Raw genomic sequence first — 20,982 nt, forward strand, 5'->3', positions numbered from 1 at the left:
TCGCTTCAACCTCTGCGGTTCCCAGAATTGATCCTTATTGTTGTAATTGTAGAGGTTACACCAATCACACCCTATGATTGTTACGCGTGCGCGACCCGATAAAAGCATAAAACCGTGAAGAACTTATTAAATAATTCAAAAATTCGAATTTGGATTTATTCCCAGCAAACAAATGAAAAGGTTTTAATCGACTAAAGTTTAAAAGTCTGAAACAATACATGTCTATGGACGATCTAAAAGTAATAGCCAAATAGTGGAGAAAACAGAGAATGATCGGTCAATTGTATCATGGCCATAAGGTATTAATGTTTACGCAACGAGGTTGGGGTTCTGAATGGTACATTTCAATTTAAAATAATATTAAAACAATATAAATGTGGATCACATCAGCAATAATATGTAGAATCATTATATAATTTAGTATTAAAAGCACACATCTGGAAATCAAAGAAGAATAACTATGTCGATTCCCCAATAATTCTTGTCATCCTGAAAGTACGGCAACCTAAACCTCTTCCCCAGGAGTTATGCTGTTAATATAATCCTTTCCTCAAACTGATCCGCTCGAGTTCCTCTTGCTAAGAGACCGCTCAACTCTTACTTTGATCACCTTCTTGCTAGGATGTTTGAAAACTCTTCCAAATCCTTAGTGATTGATGAACTTGTTGCTTGAACACCGTCTAGAAACCTTAATCTTTTTCAAAACTTCCACTTGAACTTCTTGAAGTGTATGCTTTCTATAGCTAGCAACTTCCTTAAGCAACACTTGCATAAGATAAAGTTGACATTGTTGTATCTTGTTGTCATGCAAGTTATACGTTTAGTTTCTTCCAAGTATAAGATTGTATAATATATCCTTTGAGTGCAAAATATATATCTTTATATAGCCAAGAACTCTAACTCTTCTTAAGACACATGCAAAGTTAAGTGTAGCACACTTAGCTTGAGCATTGTCATCATAAGACACATATTAACTTATGTGTTTCCAAAAGAAATAACCTTTGTACTTAAACAATCATATTTTTTTAATACAAATTCATCATGCATTTAGTGCTAATCAAATTAGGATAAATATACTAAATATAGTTAGTGATTAAACATGAGATAATTGTAGTAATTACATATTTTAGCAACTAATCACTAAATTTTGTTAAAATACAATTACGTTCATGGTAATTTATAGCTCTTACTAATTCGTCCATAAATTGAACTTCATTTTCAACTTAGATCAAAACTCGAAATATGCTACTATCTATTTAAAATTTGATCTTTCGTAAAATAATTGGTTGCACGTCCTAGTGTGTATAACTACCTAGGCTTACGTCTAGATGGCAACGAGAAATAAAAAAAACAACTATCTTATCTTTAATAATTAAATCCCCTTTGATTGTTAATTCTCGCAAATCTAGAATGATGTCCGACAACATACCACGACTACCTGAAAATACAAATCAATGCTCAGTGCTTTCCAATGATCCAATTTTCATGATTATCATACACTGGAAAAATCACATTTTTGGTCGAACCGGATTGGACAAGACCGAATCGGACAGACCGGCAGTTGAATTGGTAAAACTGGACTTGCTCGTGAAGAAACGAAGAAATGTCTCAAATTATTTGTTGAGAAGAATAGAAGTTTAAATGTTCAATAAATAAAATTAAAAAAAATAAAGAATATAATAGAAGAGAGTGGGATAATTTAAGGGTTAAATAATACAATAATCCAAAATGAAAATTGGAAAGCCAAACCGAATATAATAGATTAAGCTGAGTTTTAGACCGAATGGTCGGCTCGCTTGAGGCGGAATAAAGATGAGGCAGCTTATCCAAAACAAAAGGAAAATGAGAGGCTGCTTATAGATTCAGCAGAAACAAAAACAAACTCAAACTCCGCAGACACAGTAAACTTACAAGCCATGTCTCTTCATCTTTCCCCTTTCGTATTTACGCCATCATCTTCATCTTTCACCATGCTTACTCCTGGTACGCACAACCTCACTAACTTTCTCCGGTTGCGGAAGTTTTTAGCTTAAATTTATTTTTATGCTCATTGCGGCATTTCATCGAACATATAACGGGTGTGAAATTAAAACATTCCTCAGTGAAATTTTGTTGAATTTGCACTGTTATCTTCTTTCTTTTGCAGTTGCGAGGCTGCCCTTGAGAGGCATTGATTGGAAAGCAAGATTGAATTGCTATGGAATTGGGTTCCGTAATCATATCATCCGCGGCCAAAGGGACGCCATTATCGCGAATGCTTCTTTGGACGTTGATGGAACAGCTCCTCCAACCGAGGTCCCCGCAGAGGAGAAGCCTGTGGCAGTTGGCAAACTACCTTTGGAGTCGAAACTTCAAGAGAGAGCGGAACAGAAATTGAAGATGAAACTGGCCAAGAAGATTAGGCTTCGGAGAAAGAGGCTTGTTCAGAAAAGGAGATTGCGAAAGAAAGGAAGATGGCCGCCTTCCAAGATGAAGAAGTTGAAGAATGTCTGACCTTTTTGGCTGATTCCTTTGCTTTAAACTGTTTTTTCGGTTGCCAATTTTAGTTTTGGATAAATTATGTTCATTGTCTTGTGGATTAGTTTCAATGGCATAGGCTGCATTTTATCGAATTCTCGGGTCTTTGAGGATTTATTGTTTGCGGATGTTCTTGGAGATGTGTTGTGCCCAATGTGTTCATTCCCTAGTCATCTTTCAATATTCATATAAGTCATTAACAATGGTACTGACTTGACTTACTAGTGATTTTGGAAGTTCGGCATGATTCATGCTGTCATTTTTTCCGGAAGACTGAATGTATGTGTTTGATAGTTTTAAATAAAGATGGTCGAATTCTCGAGTTAGATAAGGCTAGCCGAAAGCCGGAGCTGTAATCTTGTTGCGCTTTCAACATTCTCATGATAAACTAGAAACATAATGCAATAAATTGTGTCCAACCATGGCTATCTTGTGTTTAACCAGTCATTGCCCAGATTTATAAATCAAACAAATTTTTCATTACTTGTATACCGGTAAAGCAAGTTGCCTCTAGGATTTGCTGCAACTTTGGACTAGTGATGCCATCCATCCACTTAACAGAAATAAGCTTGAGGACTTGAAGAAAAAATAAAACAAACTAAGTATTATTTATTTATTTTAGGTCTGAATTAGTTTCTACATTGACTAATCATTGAATACGCATAATTTTTTCTCTAAAACGTCTAATAAACATAAAGCTTATGATCTCCAATCAATAGATGAAATGCAGGAATGCACATTATTTGAAAGTAGAAGATAGTTTAGGTCATATATGGTGCGCGCGGAATGGGAATCACGCATAGATCATATTTCCTGACAGTTGAAGTGCGGAACTTCTCTGTCATGTCGAGTTGTTGTTTGTCGAAACCATTGGGGAGGTCCCAATCAAAGTTGAAGAGTAATTGTGCAAGTACAAGCTCCACATTAGCCAAGGCAAAGTTCATACCTGGACATATCCTTCTTCCACCACCAAAGGGTAGATATTCAAAGCTATTTCCCCTAAAGTCCACTCGACCGTCGCTAAATCTCTCGGGTAGAAACTTTTCAGGTTCAATCCAATATTTAGGATCCGTTGCAATAGCCCATATGTTTACTAACACTCTACTCTTGGCTGGTATGTCATATCCATTGATTTGGACATCGTCGTTTGTTTCTCTGGGAGGCAGTAATGGACCCGGGGGATGTAATCTTAATGTTTCTTTGATAACAAGCTTTAAATACTTTAAATTATCGAAATCTGTTTCTTCAACTATTCCCTTTTCTCCGAAAACTTGTCGTACCTCTGCTTGCGCTTTTTGCATTAGTTTAGGATTCTTAATCAATTCTGACATCGCCCATTCGACAGTTACAGCCGATGAATCAACCGCTGCAAGGAACATATCCTACATGCACACAATAACATATAGTATCAAAGTAGTCACAAAAATTTAATATTTATTTCAAGTTAAGATTCTTTAAAAGGCATAATTAGTGATTTACCAGTATAACAGCTTTGATAATGTCCGTTGTTATTGGCATTTCAAGCTTTCCGTGCTCTTGTAAATTTAACAAAACATGGACGAGATCTTCATCCTCGGGTTCAACTGTAGACGAGGCCCTGAAATTCTTATGCTGGTCGATTATGGTGTTAAGCACGGCATCAATTTGTTTGTGCAGTTTGTTGAGTCTATACCGATTTCCTGTAATGAAATCGAGGAATTTGACAGAGGGGAACAAGTCAGCAATATTAAAGCCTGCAATTTGATCTATAACTTTGGTAGAGAGTGGAATGAATTGTTCTTGGACAGTGCATTTTTTGCCAAAGGCTGCTCTCGAAATGAGAGTGCATGATAGTATAGTTAACATTTTGGTAAGATTGACAGCAGATCCTGCGCTGGATGAAATGCGAGCGATGAGATTGGATACTTCTTCTTCCCTGACAGGTCGGAATAATTGCACACGTTTCATACTAAGCAGCTCTAATACACAGAGTTTCCGCATCTGCCTCCAGTGATCACCGTAGCGCGCAAAAGCAATGTCAGCAGCCTTATAGAATATGATATCAGAGACTATCAGAGACGGCCTTTGCGCAAATATGATGTCGTGCGTCTTCATGGCTTGTGTTGCGGTCTCCGCTGAGGAGATCACAACTGTCGGAACTTGCCCAATTCGAAGCTGCATAATGGGGCCGTATTTCTTCGCCAAGTCGCGAAGTTTATGATGGGGTAGGTCGCCCATTATATTGTGCATATTTCCTATGATAGGGAGCTTCCATGGTCCGGGGGGCAAGTTTAGAGGTTTGGTACCTTTAAATTTCTTTAAAATTGCCCTCAGGACTAACCCAAAGAAGGAGAGGCTAAAAATAAGCAACAACATTTTAGAATTAGTTGGAGATAATGCCTGCCTTGCCCTACCCTCTTTATATATCAAATTCTGCTCACCACACTGGTCAACACCATAGAAATTATAGGAAAAACCTACAATATTACAATAAAACATAAAACTATTGGAATAAAAACTTCCCGCAGCCTAGGCATTAGGAAATTCCTGCAAATGCAATATATGGCAGCCACACATACTACCTTTACTTTCTATTACTTAGTACTAAGGTGGTTATTTAACCAATTTAGTTATTATAGTTTTGTATAATTATAATAACATAAATATTTTTATATTATACAAGATGAAATACATATTTTTTTCGTTCGGTAAATTATTTTATGTCTACGAATTAATAATTTTGAAAATTAAGTCATGAGATGGGATAAACAGATAAGTATATTTATTATTGTGGAATTGCTGATATTAATGAGCTATCATAGAGTTATAACTGTAGGAATGCAACGACTGAGCAATTATAGATTTATAAATGAATACTATTGGAGAAAGAGACCTTTGAGAGATTTCAAATATCTTTACTTGTGTTGGCAGAATGTGTTGCTCGATGTGAAGAAAAGCTTCAGCAATGAAAAGAAAAAAGAGAAAATGTCACCATATACCCAAAAATTGAAAATATTATATCATTGACCCAACATAATAATTTTGGCAAAAATCTTCCTTTTTTAATTGTTCCTTTTCAGCTCTACCACTTTCAATAAGAAGTTACTAAATTAACCCTATCCTATATTTATTATTGTGTATCTGGTGGTCCTTGGCGGTGGTCATAACTATTTGTCCCTTTTTTCATACTCTCGCCGACTCACATAGCTCAACTATCACCCCATCTCAACCACCACCTCTGCCATTGTTTCCATTGTCGTCGTCTCACCGCCGAACTTAACCATCTAATTCATATACTCCTTCACCCTTTTATTCACATCATTAAATAACTCCCTTTTAAATCCTTTCGCCGTTATTACATTTGTTTTCAATAAGAGATCAAATCCCTAGAAACTATTATTGACAATTTTGGTGAAATTTCTTCAGTGCTAGTTTCCGATGCAGAAATTGCTAAAGAAGTGTTAAAGATGCATGATCTGAAAATTTGCTTAGATGCCATAACTTTTTGTTTCTCAGATTACGATTTGTGATTTATTATAATGATCTATTTCATGATTTCATCTTTGTATGTAATTGAATTTTAAGTGTTGAATGTGTTCTATTTGAGGAATTATAAATGTGATGGAGATAATTGATGCAAGTTGCTTACATTTCCGTGTATGGAAACTAGAAAGGAGAAAATGATGAGTTCAAAGTTCAAAATTAAATACATCAATCAATGTACTAATTTGTTCCATTTTGAGCTGAAATTGATTGTGGTTCTATTTATGGATTTAAGGCTTCTGAACTTAATTTTAGAGCTATTTTATAGAAGATGGAGAGTCTCAATTTTGTCGATAATGGTGTTCTTAGACTGCCTCCTATAAAATTTGAATCGGATGTGAACCGAATGTAAATCTAAATGAACTATCTTAATTTAATTTTTAATATCTATTTTAAGTAAAATGTATTTAATAGTTTATAAAAATAAAAATCAACCTGATGTGAACCTGATATGAACTTATATAACCTGAACTATTAATTCATTTTATTATAAAATTTATCTTACTGCTCTTTATAATCTTATTTGATATTTTATATAGAGAGAATTTTGAGATATAGTCTGTTATAAGAATTGTAATTGAAATGTATTTGATAGTTTATAAAACCGAAAATCAACCTGATGTGATGTAAACCTATATCAAATTGAACTATTTTAATTCAATTTTTAATCAAATTTGTCTTGTTGCTCTTTACGTTCTTAAATGACATTTTTTATAGAGAGAATTCTGAGATTTAGTATAATATACTAATTGAATATCTATTTTAAGTAAAATGTATTCGATAGACTATAAAACTAAAAATCAACTTGATGTGAACCTATATCAACTGAACTATTTTAATTCAGTTTTTAATCAAGTTTGTCTTGCTTCTCTTTATAATCTTAAATAACATTTTATAAACACAAATTGAATATCTATTTTAAGTAAAATGTATTTGATAGACTATAAAACTAAAAATCAACTTGATGTGAACCTATATCAACTGAAATATTTTAATTCAGTTTTTAATCAAGTTTGTCTTGCTGCTCTTTATAATCTTAAATAACATTTTATATACACAAATTGAATATGTCTTTTAAGTGAAATGTATCTGATAGTGTCTATAAACCAAAAATCAACTTGATATAAACCAATATCAAATGAACTACTTTAATTTGATTTAATCAAATTTGTTTTGCTGCTCTTTACAATCGTAAATGACATTTTATATACACAAATTGAATATCTCTTTTAAGTGAAATGTATCTGATAGTATATAGACCTGAAAATCAACCTCATGTGAACCTGATGTGAACCTATATCAATTGAACTATCTTAATTCAATTTTTTTACAAAAGTTGTCTTACTGCTCTTTACAATCGTATATGATATTTTATATAGAGAGAAGTTTGAGATATAGTCTATTAAAAAAACTGAATAATTGTTTTTAAGTAAAATGTAATTGACATTCTATAAAACTGAAAAGCAATCGTATGTGAACCTGAAATAATACCACATACTGAATTTTTGGGTGATTTACGGAGCTACTAATAAAAATAATAAGCACACCCATAAAATTGATGATACATACAACAATACCACTCTCAAAAGATTCCTGTCAAAAAAAGAAAATTATCACATTGGAGATCCCTTTTTCTTTCTTCCGCTGGTTTTCTTTTTCTCAATTATTTCCGATTTAACTTCCTTGAAAACAAAAATTTAGAACTCAATTTCACATATTAGATGGACATAGATCATATCCTTCTGCAAGTAAAGATTCACTAAATACTTGAAAATTGAAATTGAAGTTAAATGTGAGTATGGTTATATTTGACTTGTTGTATAATTGATTTTCGAATTTTCTATTATTGTTGCAAAATCAAATGTGGCACTTCAAAGTGTGAAAGAAACCTAAAAATCAATAAAAATCCAAAAATGAAATACATCACATTCTCAAAAATCTATTCAATAAATTCCACACTCATATTGTCTAAAATATGGCTACGAACAATAACTACAACATAGTCAATTGGTGAAAAAGTAAAGATTTATTTTTGTTTAAATTAAGGGGGGAAAAGAACACACAAAAATATAGAAATAACAAAGAAATTAAGACGTCACTGCACTTCCATTTTTTGATTCCTTGGATGGAAAGCAGATTTTGCCATGTAATTGATAAGGACGCCATAACCAAGCTGTAAATACCAGCGAATTATAACATCTGTTAATTTTTAATAATTCAAAAACTGAAATTTTCTACGTTAACAATGGGCTAAAAGCTTACGAGAAGGCAAAACTAATAGAGATTACAAACACATGAAATGCATTATTATTCCGACCACCGCCGACGGCAGCCGATTGAAGATGACGGTTGTTACTGAATCTCTATCATTTGCGGCATATTCGTTGAAAGTAGCTTTACAATAACTCCAATTGCAACGCAACCCATTTTAATTAGTTTCATAGTAAGCATGGTGGTGAATCAAAAGCACAAAGAGCGAAGAAGAAGCAAATTTGAATCATTATAATGACAGAAATATGATGGAGGTTGAAGATGGAGTAAATTTTGGTTGTTTGTTTAGAAAAAAATCTCTTTTTTATTTGTCTTACACTGTTACACAGTTTTGTACTAGAAGGTTATAATTGTCCTATCTTTTCTATTTTCTAATTTATTTTGGGTTATGAGGAAATTATGAAAAGTTTTCTATTATATTGAGAGATTACTGCCAAAATGAAAAAACTGAGGTAAAAGCATTAGATAAGACCACTTTTGGGGGATTTGTGTAGAAAATCCAAGAAAAATGAGCCCCATTGTGTAAAAATAACCAATAATATATGTATGACATGTCGTGAGAGTTGCAAAAAATGAATGAAATTATAATGGTTCCTGCATGGCATTAGATAACGTGGCCCAATAAAATATATGCATCTGAACACTGCAAAATAGTGATCAAGCAAGGGAATTATAAAATAATGCACGCATATGGTCTCACACATAAGTAACGAAAAATCCGAACATATGTAGCCACAAGGCTTGCAACGCATTGTACGATGTGTAGGGTTTTCAACTCCAGTTTTAGAATATAGAATATAGATGTACAACATAAATAATGGTTTAGCAAAAGTTGATATCAATACGATGACAACCTCCTTGACAACACCAGCTGAGCAGAACAAAATTCAAAATAATCAACAAATGCAGAAATCTTTCAACAGAGGTAATAATTAAGAGATACACAACAATAATACTCATTGATCCAAACATTAATAATAAAAATGGCACCTAAAGAGATAGAATTTATGTATGGCACATACAAAATATAAAGCATTCATTGAAATTACTTAAAATGATCAAAGATTGCTGGTTGATAATCGATAAAGAAAACTAATAAAGGAAAAATCATATATCGAATGAAACAAACAGTAACTAATAAAGAAAAGGGTCAGTGATATAAAAATTCACCAATTTTACACGTTTTCTCAATTTAATCACGTTGTTTAAAATTTTTCATAAATATATACTAACTTTTATTTTTTTCCAATTGAGAAAATATGTAAAATTGGTGCATTTTTATAACATTACTCCAAAAGAAAACTCACTGAAAGCTAGATCTTTAACTTAATTATTAAACAGATTGGTGACTCTTGCACTATATCAACACAATTTTTTTGCTTCTAAACTTCCCAAATTAGATTTTTCGCAAAAATTTACATTACAAAATTAAATTTGGAAATTTGATCTCCGTTCCAAAACGTTGGTAAAAATCTCTAATTAAATTAGAGGGTTAATTCCATATAAAGTTACCATCTTTAAACGTTTTTTCATTTTAATCACGTCTTTTAAAAAGTGTCAAATAAAATCAACACCTTTTATTTTTTTGCAATTCTATCATCGATGAATAAAATTTGATGTTTTTTTCCTCACAAATGAATGTTTTAATCTGAGTGATGCCCTATTAACACACAAAATACATTCTTCTTACTCTTTTCTTATTGATTCCGGTTGTCGAGTTAACAAACATACACCGAATTTTCACATTCGTGATAGATTTGCAAAAAAAATGAAAGGTTGTCATTTTATTTGACACGTTTTAAAGGACGTGATTAAAATGAAAATACATGTAAAGGTGGTGATTTTATATGGAATTAACCCTAAATTAGACAAGGCCAAAAAAAACATGATCATTAAATTAAAAAAATGAACACAACAAGAGCTGAACCTGATTAACAAGCCGGTGAGGTTGCAACAACGGGTCAATGAGTGAGCGGGCTCTAGAACTAGAGCTCTGAGGCAATTGGTTTTTTTTTACCCGAAAACATTAGAGAAAATTACATCAAATCACCCAAAATTTGAAAACTTTATGTTAGTGACTCAGAATTTTATTTTTTGCAAAAATCTCTCTTTTTTTATAATCTGTTTATATTTATACCTGAATATAGTTTTATTCCTTTTTTATCCCTCATTAGGAATTAGAGTTTAATGGGTAGGGATTAGGTGTAAATGGTTGATAGTCGGACTGGAGATGGTAAGAGCAACGGCAGCGATGGTCGGAGGGCAATGGTTTGAGCGGTGGCGGCGATGCGATGGTTAGAGCGGCGACTAGAGTTTATAATGGGTAGGGATTAGATGTAAATGGTTGATAGTCGGACAGGAGATGGTAAGAGCGGCGGCGGCGATGCTTAGAGCGGCGACGGCAACGGTTGGACCAGTAACAATGGTCTGCTCCCCGATGTTCATTCCCTGCACTCTTTTTTATCTTCTCTTCCAATTCATGTTCTTGCTGGTTTATTTTTATGGCAGCTGCTACTTCCGTCGTTACTATGGCAGATCCTCCGTCAGATTGGTTTGTAAAGAGAGGAGAAGAGTTTTATTGGCTGAAACAGTAAAATGGAGCCCATATTTAGAATTAAAGAGAATGTATTTGATGAATATGTATCATATTATGAAGTTGAGATGGAAGAGACTTTTACAGAGCTGGTTGTAGTTGGATCTTGTGGAATTGTAGCTCTACGATTGTGAAACCAAAAGCTGAGACAAAGACAAATCATAGATATTAATCACTTGTAATTTGAGCATAAAAAGGTTAGTAAATGCTGAGTTCATCTTTAGAGAAAACTAACATAAATAAATTAAAATTGGAACATAAAATAAATAATGAAAGGTTTGGCATACCCTTGAAACTTTTAGTGGTGGAAGACAAAGAATTGGTTCATCAGCTGAAGTTTCTTTGTGTACTGTCATTTTTGAAATTTTGTTTTTCCAATAATAGTGAGCCTTTGTTCCATTTATTTGGTTTCTTGGTTTGTGTTGGTTCTACCGCTACTTTTGAAATATGATGTTCAAAAAATTATATTAACATCAGAATTTGAAAAATTGTGTTCTATAAATTTGTTGATTTATATGGCAACTATGACTGCTTTGATTTGGTTGCCATTTACTATTACATATGAGGGTGTAGCTGTAATAACTATTGAAAAAATAAAGTTAGATCCTTTTATTGCATCTGATTGTAAATGCTACTGTGGTTTATTTGTTGCATTTGACAAAATGCTGAGTTCATTTTTAAATTGATTATAATTTTAAAATTAATTAATTGATAATTTAGACTACAAAAAATTAAATTTATAAAATGAACTGAATATAGATTCAATGTGAACTAAATATGTTGAATGTGAACTAAATGTCAACTCTTAATAAATTTAATTTAAATTCAATGTCAACTTAATTTAAATTAATTTATTAATTTTGTATAATATTAAAATAATTTATATAATGACAAATAAACTAATTATAATATGAAAATAAATATCTAAGGTTCATTGGATTTAAACTGAAAGTACATTTAAAATAAACTAAAACTGAAAGTACATTTAAAATAAACTAAAAGTGAACTTTATGTGAACTCGATATGAACCATTTATCAACTTAATATCAACCTTGATTCAATTTGAATAAAATTTATTTTGCAGGTTTTCACAATTTTAACATACATTTATATGTATAGATTTTGAGATATAATCTATTATAAGAATTAAATAAATCTTTTAATTGAAATGTATTTTGACAGTTTATAAAACCGAAATTCAACCTGATGTGAACCTATATCAACTGAATAATTTTATTTTTAGTAAACGTTGGGTTGACTGTTTGTAATAATTTTTATTTTAAATATATGGTTAATAAATCGTTAGTAAAACCGTTGCTAAACTTTAATTGTGTATTTTAAACAAACTTAGAAAAATTTAATAAATTTATTTTTAGTACACCATTAGTAAACGTTTGGAACCACAAATCGACTAATTATCAACTTACGTTTTAAATATATTTATTAGTTTGTTGTGTGTTTATGTAATCATAAATCAACTCGTTGTTAACTTTGGTTTATTAGTTTTAAATGTAGATTGGTGATGTAAATTTAATATTTTTAGTTTTATATTAAATGTTTAGATTTTTTTTTATATTATATTTAATGAAATTCATATCCTTTATTTTTTTTAATTGTTGTAACTTGTTATCAACCCCATGGTGGTCAATGGTTGGACTCGCGATGATTTGTGTTCTACCTACATGGTTGGTGTAAAATTAATATAAACTCAATATGAACTTAACGTGAACTTAATATGAACTCGGTATGAACTTAATGTAAATTTAAAGTAAACTCGTCCAAAATAAATTCTTAATAAAGTGACTATAAATTTAAAATTAATTTTAGGTTAATCAAATTAATTTATTTAAAATTTTATACTATTGAAAATAGATTTATAAAATGATAAATAAATTAATAATAAACTAAAAAAAACATCTAAGATTTTTTGAGGTGGTCGGTATAAACTTAATATAAATTCAATGTCAGCTCAGTGTAAACTAATTTCAAGTAGATTTTATTCCAATTGACCTTTACAGTTGCTTTATTTTTATTATAGAATCGAATAACTCTTTTAATTGAAATGTATTTGATAGTCTATAAAACCGAAAATCAACCGGATGTGAACCTGATATGAACCTATATCAACTAAACTACTTTAATTCAATTTTTAATCAAATTTATCTTACTGCTCTTTACAATCTTAAATGACATTTTATATAGATAGAATTTTGAGATTTAATGTAATACCAATTGAATATCTCTTTTAAATGAAATGTATTTGACAAACAATAAAATCAAAAATCGACCTGATGTGAACCTATATCAACCGAACTAATTTAATTCAATTTTTAATCAAAATTTTATTAATGCTCTTTACAATCTTAAATGACATTTTATATAGTGAGAATCTCGAAATTTAGTGTAATATACAAATTGAATATATCTTTTAAGTGAAATGTATTTGATAATATATATAAAATAGAGAATCAACCTGATGTGAACTTGATATTAATCTATATCAACTAAACTAACTTAATTCATTTTTTTATACAATTGATAGTCTATAAAATTGAAAAGTAACCTCATGTGAACCGTATGTAAACCTGAAATAATACCACATGCTTGAAATGAATAAAAATCAATTTCTCTCGAATTAGAATCAATAGCAATTACGTCTTTACGGAAATCCCATATAATCTCAGCTGTTCTTTTCGAAATGGCCATGAGCAACATCGGGACGATCGGTTTTATATTTTACTTCAATAAAATAAGAAGGAAAACTGCAAATTTTAATAACTGAATTATGTATAATCAAAAAAATAAACAGCAAACAATATTTTATATTTTTAACTACCTTCAAATATAATAAGACAAACAATGAGAATAGTAGTGGTCACTTTGCCCCCCCAAATTTGTCCATTTTCTTCTTCAAATGGGTAGCACTTTCTTCCAAAAAGACCACATACATTTCTTTTTGAATCATCCCAATTTCAGTATTCATTTCAATGCTTATGACAATACAAACACAACTCTGATTCACAGTAGATTGATAACTCAACAAAATTTAGCTAAATTAGAAAAAAAAAAGAACCATAAAATCAACAGAAGAAGTAAAATCCAATAATAAAATACTATGACCTGCTAAAATATTGACATGCGATACATATCAATATTTCAGTGTCGATGAAGTCCTCTGATGGAAAGAAGACTGAACCCCTCAACTCAAATTTCAGTGTCGATATCTTCAAAATTGCAACTCTAAGATCCAACTCATAATTCCACTATATCTCTATGGACAAAAAATAATTAAAAATGACAGTGGAAATATCAAAATTTTAAATAATATTATTTTCGTTGAGATTAAACCATCTAATGTAAAGAATATAAATTGCTCTCATTTTTGTAAGGTAAAATCAAACTATATTGATTATGTGTCCATATGAAATCTATTTCCATGACCAAGACAATCACATCGCCAATTTTCTCCAAGTTTACCGGCGGTGGATCTCTGGGAGACCATTGCGTCGCCGTTTGACCACCACGCCGCCGTCCGACCACCGCGCTTCCAATCAGATCACCGGAGCCCAACCAGAATGATAACAGTGGAGTAATTTTCAATTTTTCTTCTCTGTTTCAGTTGAGGGAAAGAGGGCATAAATGTCCTATTTTATGTTAAAACCAACCTATTTTGGGTTATGAGAGATTTGTGAAAAGTTTTCTTTTTTTTTTGGGAATTTTTGCCAAAATCAAAATATTGAGGTAAAAACATAATACTATACCACTTTTAGGGGATTTGTGTAGATTACCCAGAACATTAGCCTATTTAAAACAAACACAAAAATTATGAATAATCATCATATTTTAAAGACTCAATTATACATTGGAATACTAAACAATCAACAATTTAATCAATTATACTAATTAATTGAAAACCAAAAAAATTGCTTAAGAAACCAAAAAGTTGCTTAGGAATTAAAAAGTGGCGTTACAAAACAACAACAAAAATATCCAAATAAATAAATAAAATACTTCATATTTCTAAAAATGGAGCAAATTTGTGTTTTTATTGGTACATTTTTGAGGAAATTACACCATGTATCTCATTTTCCCTAAAACTATACATTAGTAACTCAAACAAAAAAATTAAGAGAAAATTACACCAAATCACCCAAAAATTTAAAAGTTTGTGTAAATCACTCAGCTTTTTTTTTCTTGCAAAAATCCCTCAATTTCTAAAAATAGTTTGTATGTTTACCTTTAGATATTTTCCTTCCCTATTTTATCCCCATGCTCTATTATTCTATTATGTTTCTATAACAGAGAATAATTTGCTCTTGCTCACGCATTACACACGCTGATTATTATCCCCACTTGCTCATGGATTTCCACAATAGTTATCACTTCTTATTTGCTCATAAATCAACCTGCTCATGCATTGCCTATTACCTGCTCATGCATTACTTCATTTTAATTTATTTTTTTAATCCTTTATTTAATATTATTTTTACTTTTAAAAATATTATAAATTATAAATAGGAGTCACATGCTTATTATTTTTTATTTAATTTTTCTTTCTGTTATTTTTCATTTAATTCTTTTTTCTATTATTCTCCAATTAAAATAAATATATTTTTATATTATATATTGATACTAATATTTATTTTCTTTCTATTATTTTTTATTTAATTTTTATTTATATTATTTTTCATTTAATTTTTCTTTCTAGTATTCTCCAATTAAAATAAATATATTTTTTATATTATATAGAGATACTAATATTTATATATTATTTAAATTAAAATTATTTATGGCTAGATATGTGGAGGTTTGACCCGTTTTGGGCAGTGTAAACTCGGTATAAACTTGATGTCAGCTTAAAGTAAATAATTTAAATTAATTTTTTTATTAAACTGATTTTAAATTTAAATTTGAATTAGTTTAATTAAAATTAATTTATTCTAATCAAATAAATTTATGGATAATTTACATATCAAAAATAACTCACAAAATGACAAATGAACTAATAGTAAACTGGATGTTTAATTATCGAAGTTTTTACTGAAGTAAAATCTAATTTAAATTTAAAATAAACCTAAAAAATAAACCGTGTAAATTCAATGTGAACTTAATATAGACTCAGTGTGACCTTAATGTAAACTCAATGTGAACTTAACATGAACTTAATATAAATTCAATGTCAACTTAATATAAATTTTGGATAAATTATTATAAATTTAAAATTAATTTAGTCTAATCAAATTAATTTATTTGTAGATTAAAAATAAATTTTCGAAGAGACAACTAAACTAATAATAATTGAAAATAAATTTTCTAAGTTTATTATAGTGGTCCGTATGAACGCAATATGAACTCAATGTAAACTCAATATGAACTCAATGTAGACTCAATGAGACCTTAATATAAACTCAATGCAAACGTAATATAAATTTAATATAAACTTAACGTAAAATCAATGTCAACTGAATATAAATTTAAAACTAAATTAGTCTAATCAAATTAATTTATTTGTAGTTTAAAAATAAATTTTCAAAGAGACAATTAAACTAATAGTAAATTGAAAATAAACATCTAAGTTTATTATAGTGGTCGGTATGAACTCAATATGAACTCAATGTGAACTTAATATGAACTTAATGTGAACTCAATGTGAACTCAATGTGAACTCAATATGAACTCAATGTGCACTCAATATGAACTTAATGTAAACTCAGTGTGAACTCAAAATAAACTAATTTAAATTAAATTATTAATAAACTGATTATAAATTCGCAATTAATTTATTATAATTCAATTAATTTAATAATAATTTACACTATCAATTATAAACCTATGAAGTAACAAATAAACTAATGACAAAAGTATCTAAGGTTTTAATGAAATTATAGTTGATGTAAGCTTAAAATAAACTTAAAATTAAATTAATATAAATTTAAAGTAAACTAATCTAAAATAAATTCTTAATAAATTGATTATAAATTTAAAATTAATCAAATTAGTTTATTAAAAATTTACACAATAATTGTTTTTTATAAAATAACAAATAAACTAATAATAAACTGAAAAAAAATTATATATGATTTTACTAAAATTAAATCATTTATATTTAATGTAAATTTGAAATAGAATGAATGTAAATGAAATATAAATTAAAAATAGTTTAATGTAAAATGTAAAAGAAATGTGAACTTAGAGTAAACTAACCTAAAATAAATTATGAGTGAATTAATTATAAATTAATATTTATTTAGTCTAATCAAATAACTTCTAAAAATATAATAATAACACAAATAATTTATAGTAAAATAAAAATAAATTAACTAACTAATTAATTAAATTTATTAATTTTTAATAAAAGTAAATTAATTGTGAATTTAAAATAAATAAATTTAATTTTGTTTAGTAAAATAATTTATTAAAATTATTAATTTAGGCAACAATATTATTTAAACACAATATTTTAGTGAAAAAATATGCTATTAAAAAGATTAAATTAGACTAATTCAATTAATGAAGTAGTCAAAAGGTAAAATTAGTCATGTCACCTAACTTTTTTTTCCTTAGCACTAGCATTCAACAACACAAGTATTATGTCTATGGGTATGTCTGAATATTACTCATACCACCTAAGCTTCTTTATTTAATTAGACAACAACATTAACAGGTATGACTATTCATCCGAATTTAGCATGCGTGTGGTCAGGGACAAACTTGTCCTATTTTATATCAAAGCCAACTATCTTGAGGTATTGAAGGATTTATAGAAACTTTTTTCTTTTTTTGAGTGATTACTGCAAAATAAAAAAAGCTGAGGTAAATATGTTAGATTGGAGCATTTTTGGGGAATTTGTGTAGATTACCCAAAAATTAATGCGAAAATATCCCAATTTATTTTTTAACTTTTCAATTATACCTCAATATATTTTTTATCCCCTTTTACCCCTGCTACCCTCAAAGCCAAGCCAAATCAACATTCCAGCTTTATCACTGTCGTAACTCACGTCCTATGCTCCGACGACCTCCTACAACACTTGTTTATACTCCAACGACGACCGTACGACTGCCTCAATCCTCAACATCAATCGATAACCCTCTGTCTAATCTCAATCAGACTCCCCCTTGATTATGCCAACTTCGTCAGATCTGTTGCATCCAAAAAAATGAAGAACATTCGTCGTTTGGATTTGCTCAAAACAGAAATCTTGAATCTATTGTGATTCTCTTCAATTACGGAAGATCTCGACACATATAGAATAAGAAGTTATAATTTTAGAGGTTGCGATGTGGCAGAGAGCGAAGCAGAGACTGGATATTTTTTATTGCGACGGTGAAGAAGAGATTGGATTCTGTTTTGTTGAGATAACGAAGGCAGGGAGTTGATTTCTCTTCTATTGCAATGGAAAAGGCTAGTGAGTTATAGATTTCATGATTTTGAATACTGTAATTATGAGTTGTTAATTGTAAATTTGAAACTCAAAATTTGAAATCAAATCGGGAAAACCGCATCCGTTTCACTTTGATAATGTGGAAGGAAGGCTCTCTACAACTTAGATGACTCTAAGCCTTGGTTCATCAATAAAGAGGATCATATTTCAGTGTTTTGTTGGATATAAAAATTCAATTTTCTTATGTTCCTTAGTAACTGATATAATTGAATCTTGCATTTAAAGATGAAATAGTGGCTTTCTCCGTGATTTCCCAAGAAGCATCCATTTATCTGATTACTTTGTGTTTAATTAAGGTGATTATATCCTCTGCTCTAAATGGCAGTTCACTTGCATGGATATTGAAATTTTGGCATTTAAGGACACTTGTATGCAATAGTAGTGGTTCACCTCATCATGTGTATGGAATGATGTGAGCAAAATTTTTGACAAAAATATCTATTGAACTGATGTACATATTAGTTTTTGAAGATCAATGTAATTTTGAAGTTGTGTTTACTTCATATCTTGAATTTGAGATTGGCACTTTATCCTTATATTGTGTGTATGTGATTGGTATTTTTTATATACAAACTCTATATAAACTAGATGTAAATTTAAAATAAATTCAACGTAAATTAAATATTTTAGATGTTAACTTAATATAAATTATACGTCAACTCAATGTAAATTATATTTGCATCTTATTTTTTTTCTTTTAGCTCGGATTTAAAGTTATGAATCGGTTGTATTTATAGCTTTAATCATGTTTATACAAGGTCGACAAGTGCTGATTTCGATTTTTTATGAGTTGTTTTTAATTTGTTGAAATTTTTCTTTTGTAATTTCGCGAAATTTAAAGATAAACTAAATGTCAACCGGAAATCAACCAAAAATCAACTAAATATCAATTAAATATCAAAATATTGACTTTTCATTTATCTTCCGCGACACATTTTAAACTCACTAATTACCATTTTTTCACTCCTTACTGTTAATAAGTGTTGATTTCGACTGTTTTAACAAGTTCGCTTTATGTTGAAACTTTTATTTTATAGTTTTAGCAAATTTTAAAGAACAATCAAATGTCAACAAAAGATCAAATAAATATAAACTAAAAATCAACGGAATGTCAACCAAAAATAAACTGAATGTCAACTGAATATCAATAATATAATTTAGTTAAGTAATTTTTATGATAAGGGTTTCTTAAGAATTTATCGCAATTACTTTTCTTTTACAATTTCGCTAAATTTAAAAGATAAACTAAATGTCAACAAAAAATCAACAAAAAATCAACTAAATATCAGCCAAATGTCAAAAAAATTGACTTTTCATTTTCTTCCACAACACATTTTATAACTACTATTATCATTTTTTCCCTCCTTAATGTTGACAAGCGTCAAATTTTTTGACGAGTTCGCTTTATGTTGAAGCTCTTATTTTATAATTTTATCAAATTTTAAAGATCAACCAAATATCAACCTAAAATAAAATAAATGCCAATTGAATATCAACCAAATGTCAACCGAAAACCAACCAAATATCAACTGGATATCAACTAAATGTCAACTGATTATGAATTGAAGGTCAGCCAAATGTTAAATGTATATGATTTTTATTCATATTAAATATTTATAATATCAAAAAATCAATTGCATGTCAACTGTAAATCAACTGAATATCAACCAAATATTTTCATTATATTTGATAAAATTTATTTATTTAAATATTAGTTATTGTAATTTATTATCAATTACATATAAATTTGAAATCAAATTAAATTTGATCTCTGCATGTAAATGTCAACCGCGCGCGGTGGTCGGTTTATAGTTGTGGTCAAATATTAAAAAAAATTAAATAAAAGATCATTTTGCTCTCAGTGGGATTCGAACCCATAACTTCTTTCGCGACACATTTCAAAACAATTATTACTATTTGTCCCTTCTTAATGTTGATAAACGTCGATTTCTACTGTTTTGACGGGTTTGCTTTAATTTGTTGAAACTCTTATTTTATAATCTTTTCAAATTTTAAAAATCAAACAAATGTCAACAATGGATCAACCAACTGTCAACTTAAAATCAACCAAATGTCAACCGTAAATCAACCGAACGTCAATTGAATATTTTTATTAACTTTGACGAAATTTATTTATTTAGATATTAGTTATTATAATTTGTTATCAATTACATATAAATTTGAAATCAAATTAAATTTATATATACATGTAAAATGTCTATCGCAGGGGGTCGCTCAACAGTTGTGGTAAAATAATTTATTTGAATTTTATGATGCTAAAAAAAGCAATTTATTTGAATTTTATGATGTTAAAAAAATATGATTTATTTTATGATAAAATATACGCCGAAATAAAAAATATGATGTTTGTTATGCTTCATTTTTATATACATATGATATTTGAAAGGAAAAACCAGTGTAACTAGTGATAATGAGACTCCAGCGGGAATTAAATTTTTATTAGTATATTAAGTGTTACTGTAATTATATATCAATTCATTATTAACTCTGTTTTAATAAATAGCATTTACATAAAGACAACACAAACATCAAACGTAGTATGATGCTTATATTGGTATTAATTAATGATATTATTAGAAAGAACATATTTGCATAAATCAACAACTATATTGA

The 20,982-nt window shown here is 29.3% G+C and overlaps 2 protein-coding genes across 2 annotated transcripts; one reads left to right on the plus strand and one right to left on the minus strand.

Moving 5' to 3' along the window:
• Positions 1-1,789: 1,789 nt before the first annotated feature.
• LOC126680387 (50S ribosomal protein 5, chloroplastic) lies at positions 1,790-2,612 on the plus strand. The gene is made up of 2 exons (XM_050375517.1): positions 1,790-1,983; positions 2,147-2,612. Exons 1-2 carry the CDS (start codon positions 1,917-1,919, stop codon positions 2,491-2,493), a joined length of 414 nt encoding a protein of 137 aa, XP_050231474.1. The 5' UTR covers positions 1,790-1,916; the 3' UTR covers positions 2,494-2,612.
• Positions 2,613-3,106: 494 nt separating this feature from the next.
• Positions 3,107-4,991, minus strand: LOC130014546 (cytochrome P450 71D11-like). The gene is made up of 2 exons (XM_050375499.2): positions 3,997-4,991; positions 3,107-3,899 (listed from the first exon to the last, which is right to left on the minus strand). The coding sequence occupies exons 1-2, from the start codon at positions 4,870-4,872 to the stop codon at positions 3,279-3,281; spliced, it is 1,497 nt and encodes a 498-aa protein (XP_050231456.1). The 5' UTR covers positions 4,873-4,991; the 3' UTR covers positions 3,107-3,278.
• Between the last annotated feature and the right edge of the window lie 15,991 nt (positions 4,992-20,982).

Source organism: Mercurialis annua, linkage group LG1-X (assembly GCF_937616625.2).
Source record: "Mercurialis annua linkage group LG1-X, ddMerAnnu1.2, whole genome shotgun sequence".
In the NCBI taxonomy this organism is placed as follows: Eukaryota; Viridiplantae; Streptophyta; class Magnoliopsida; order Malpighiales; family Euphorbiaceae; genus Mercurialis; species Mercurialis annua.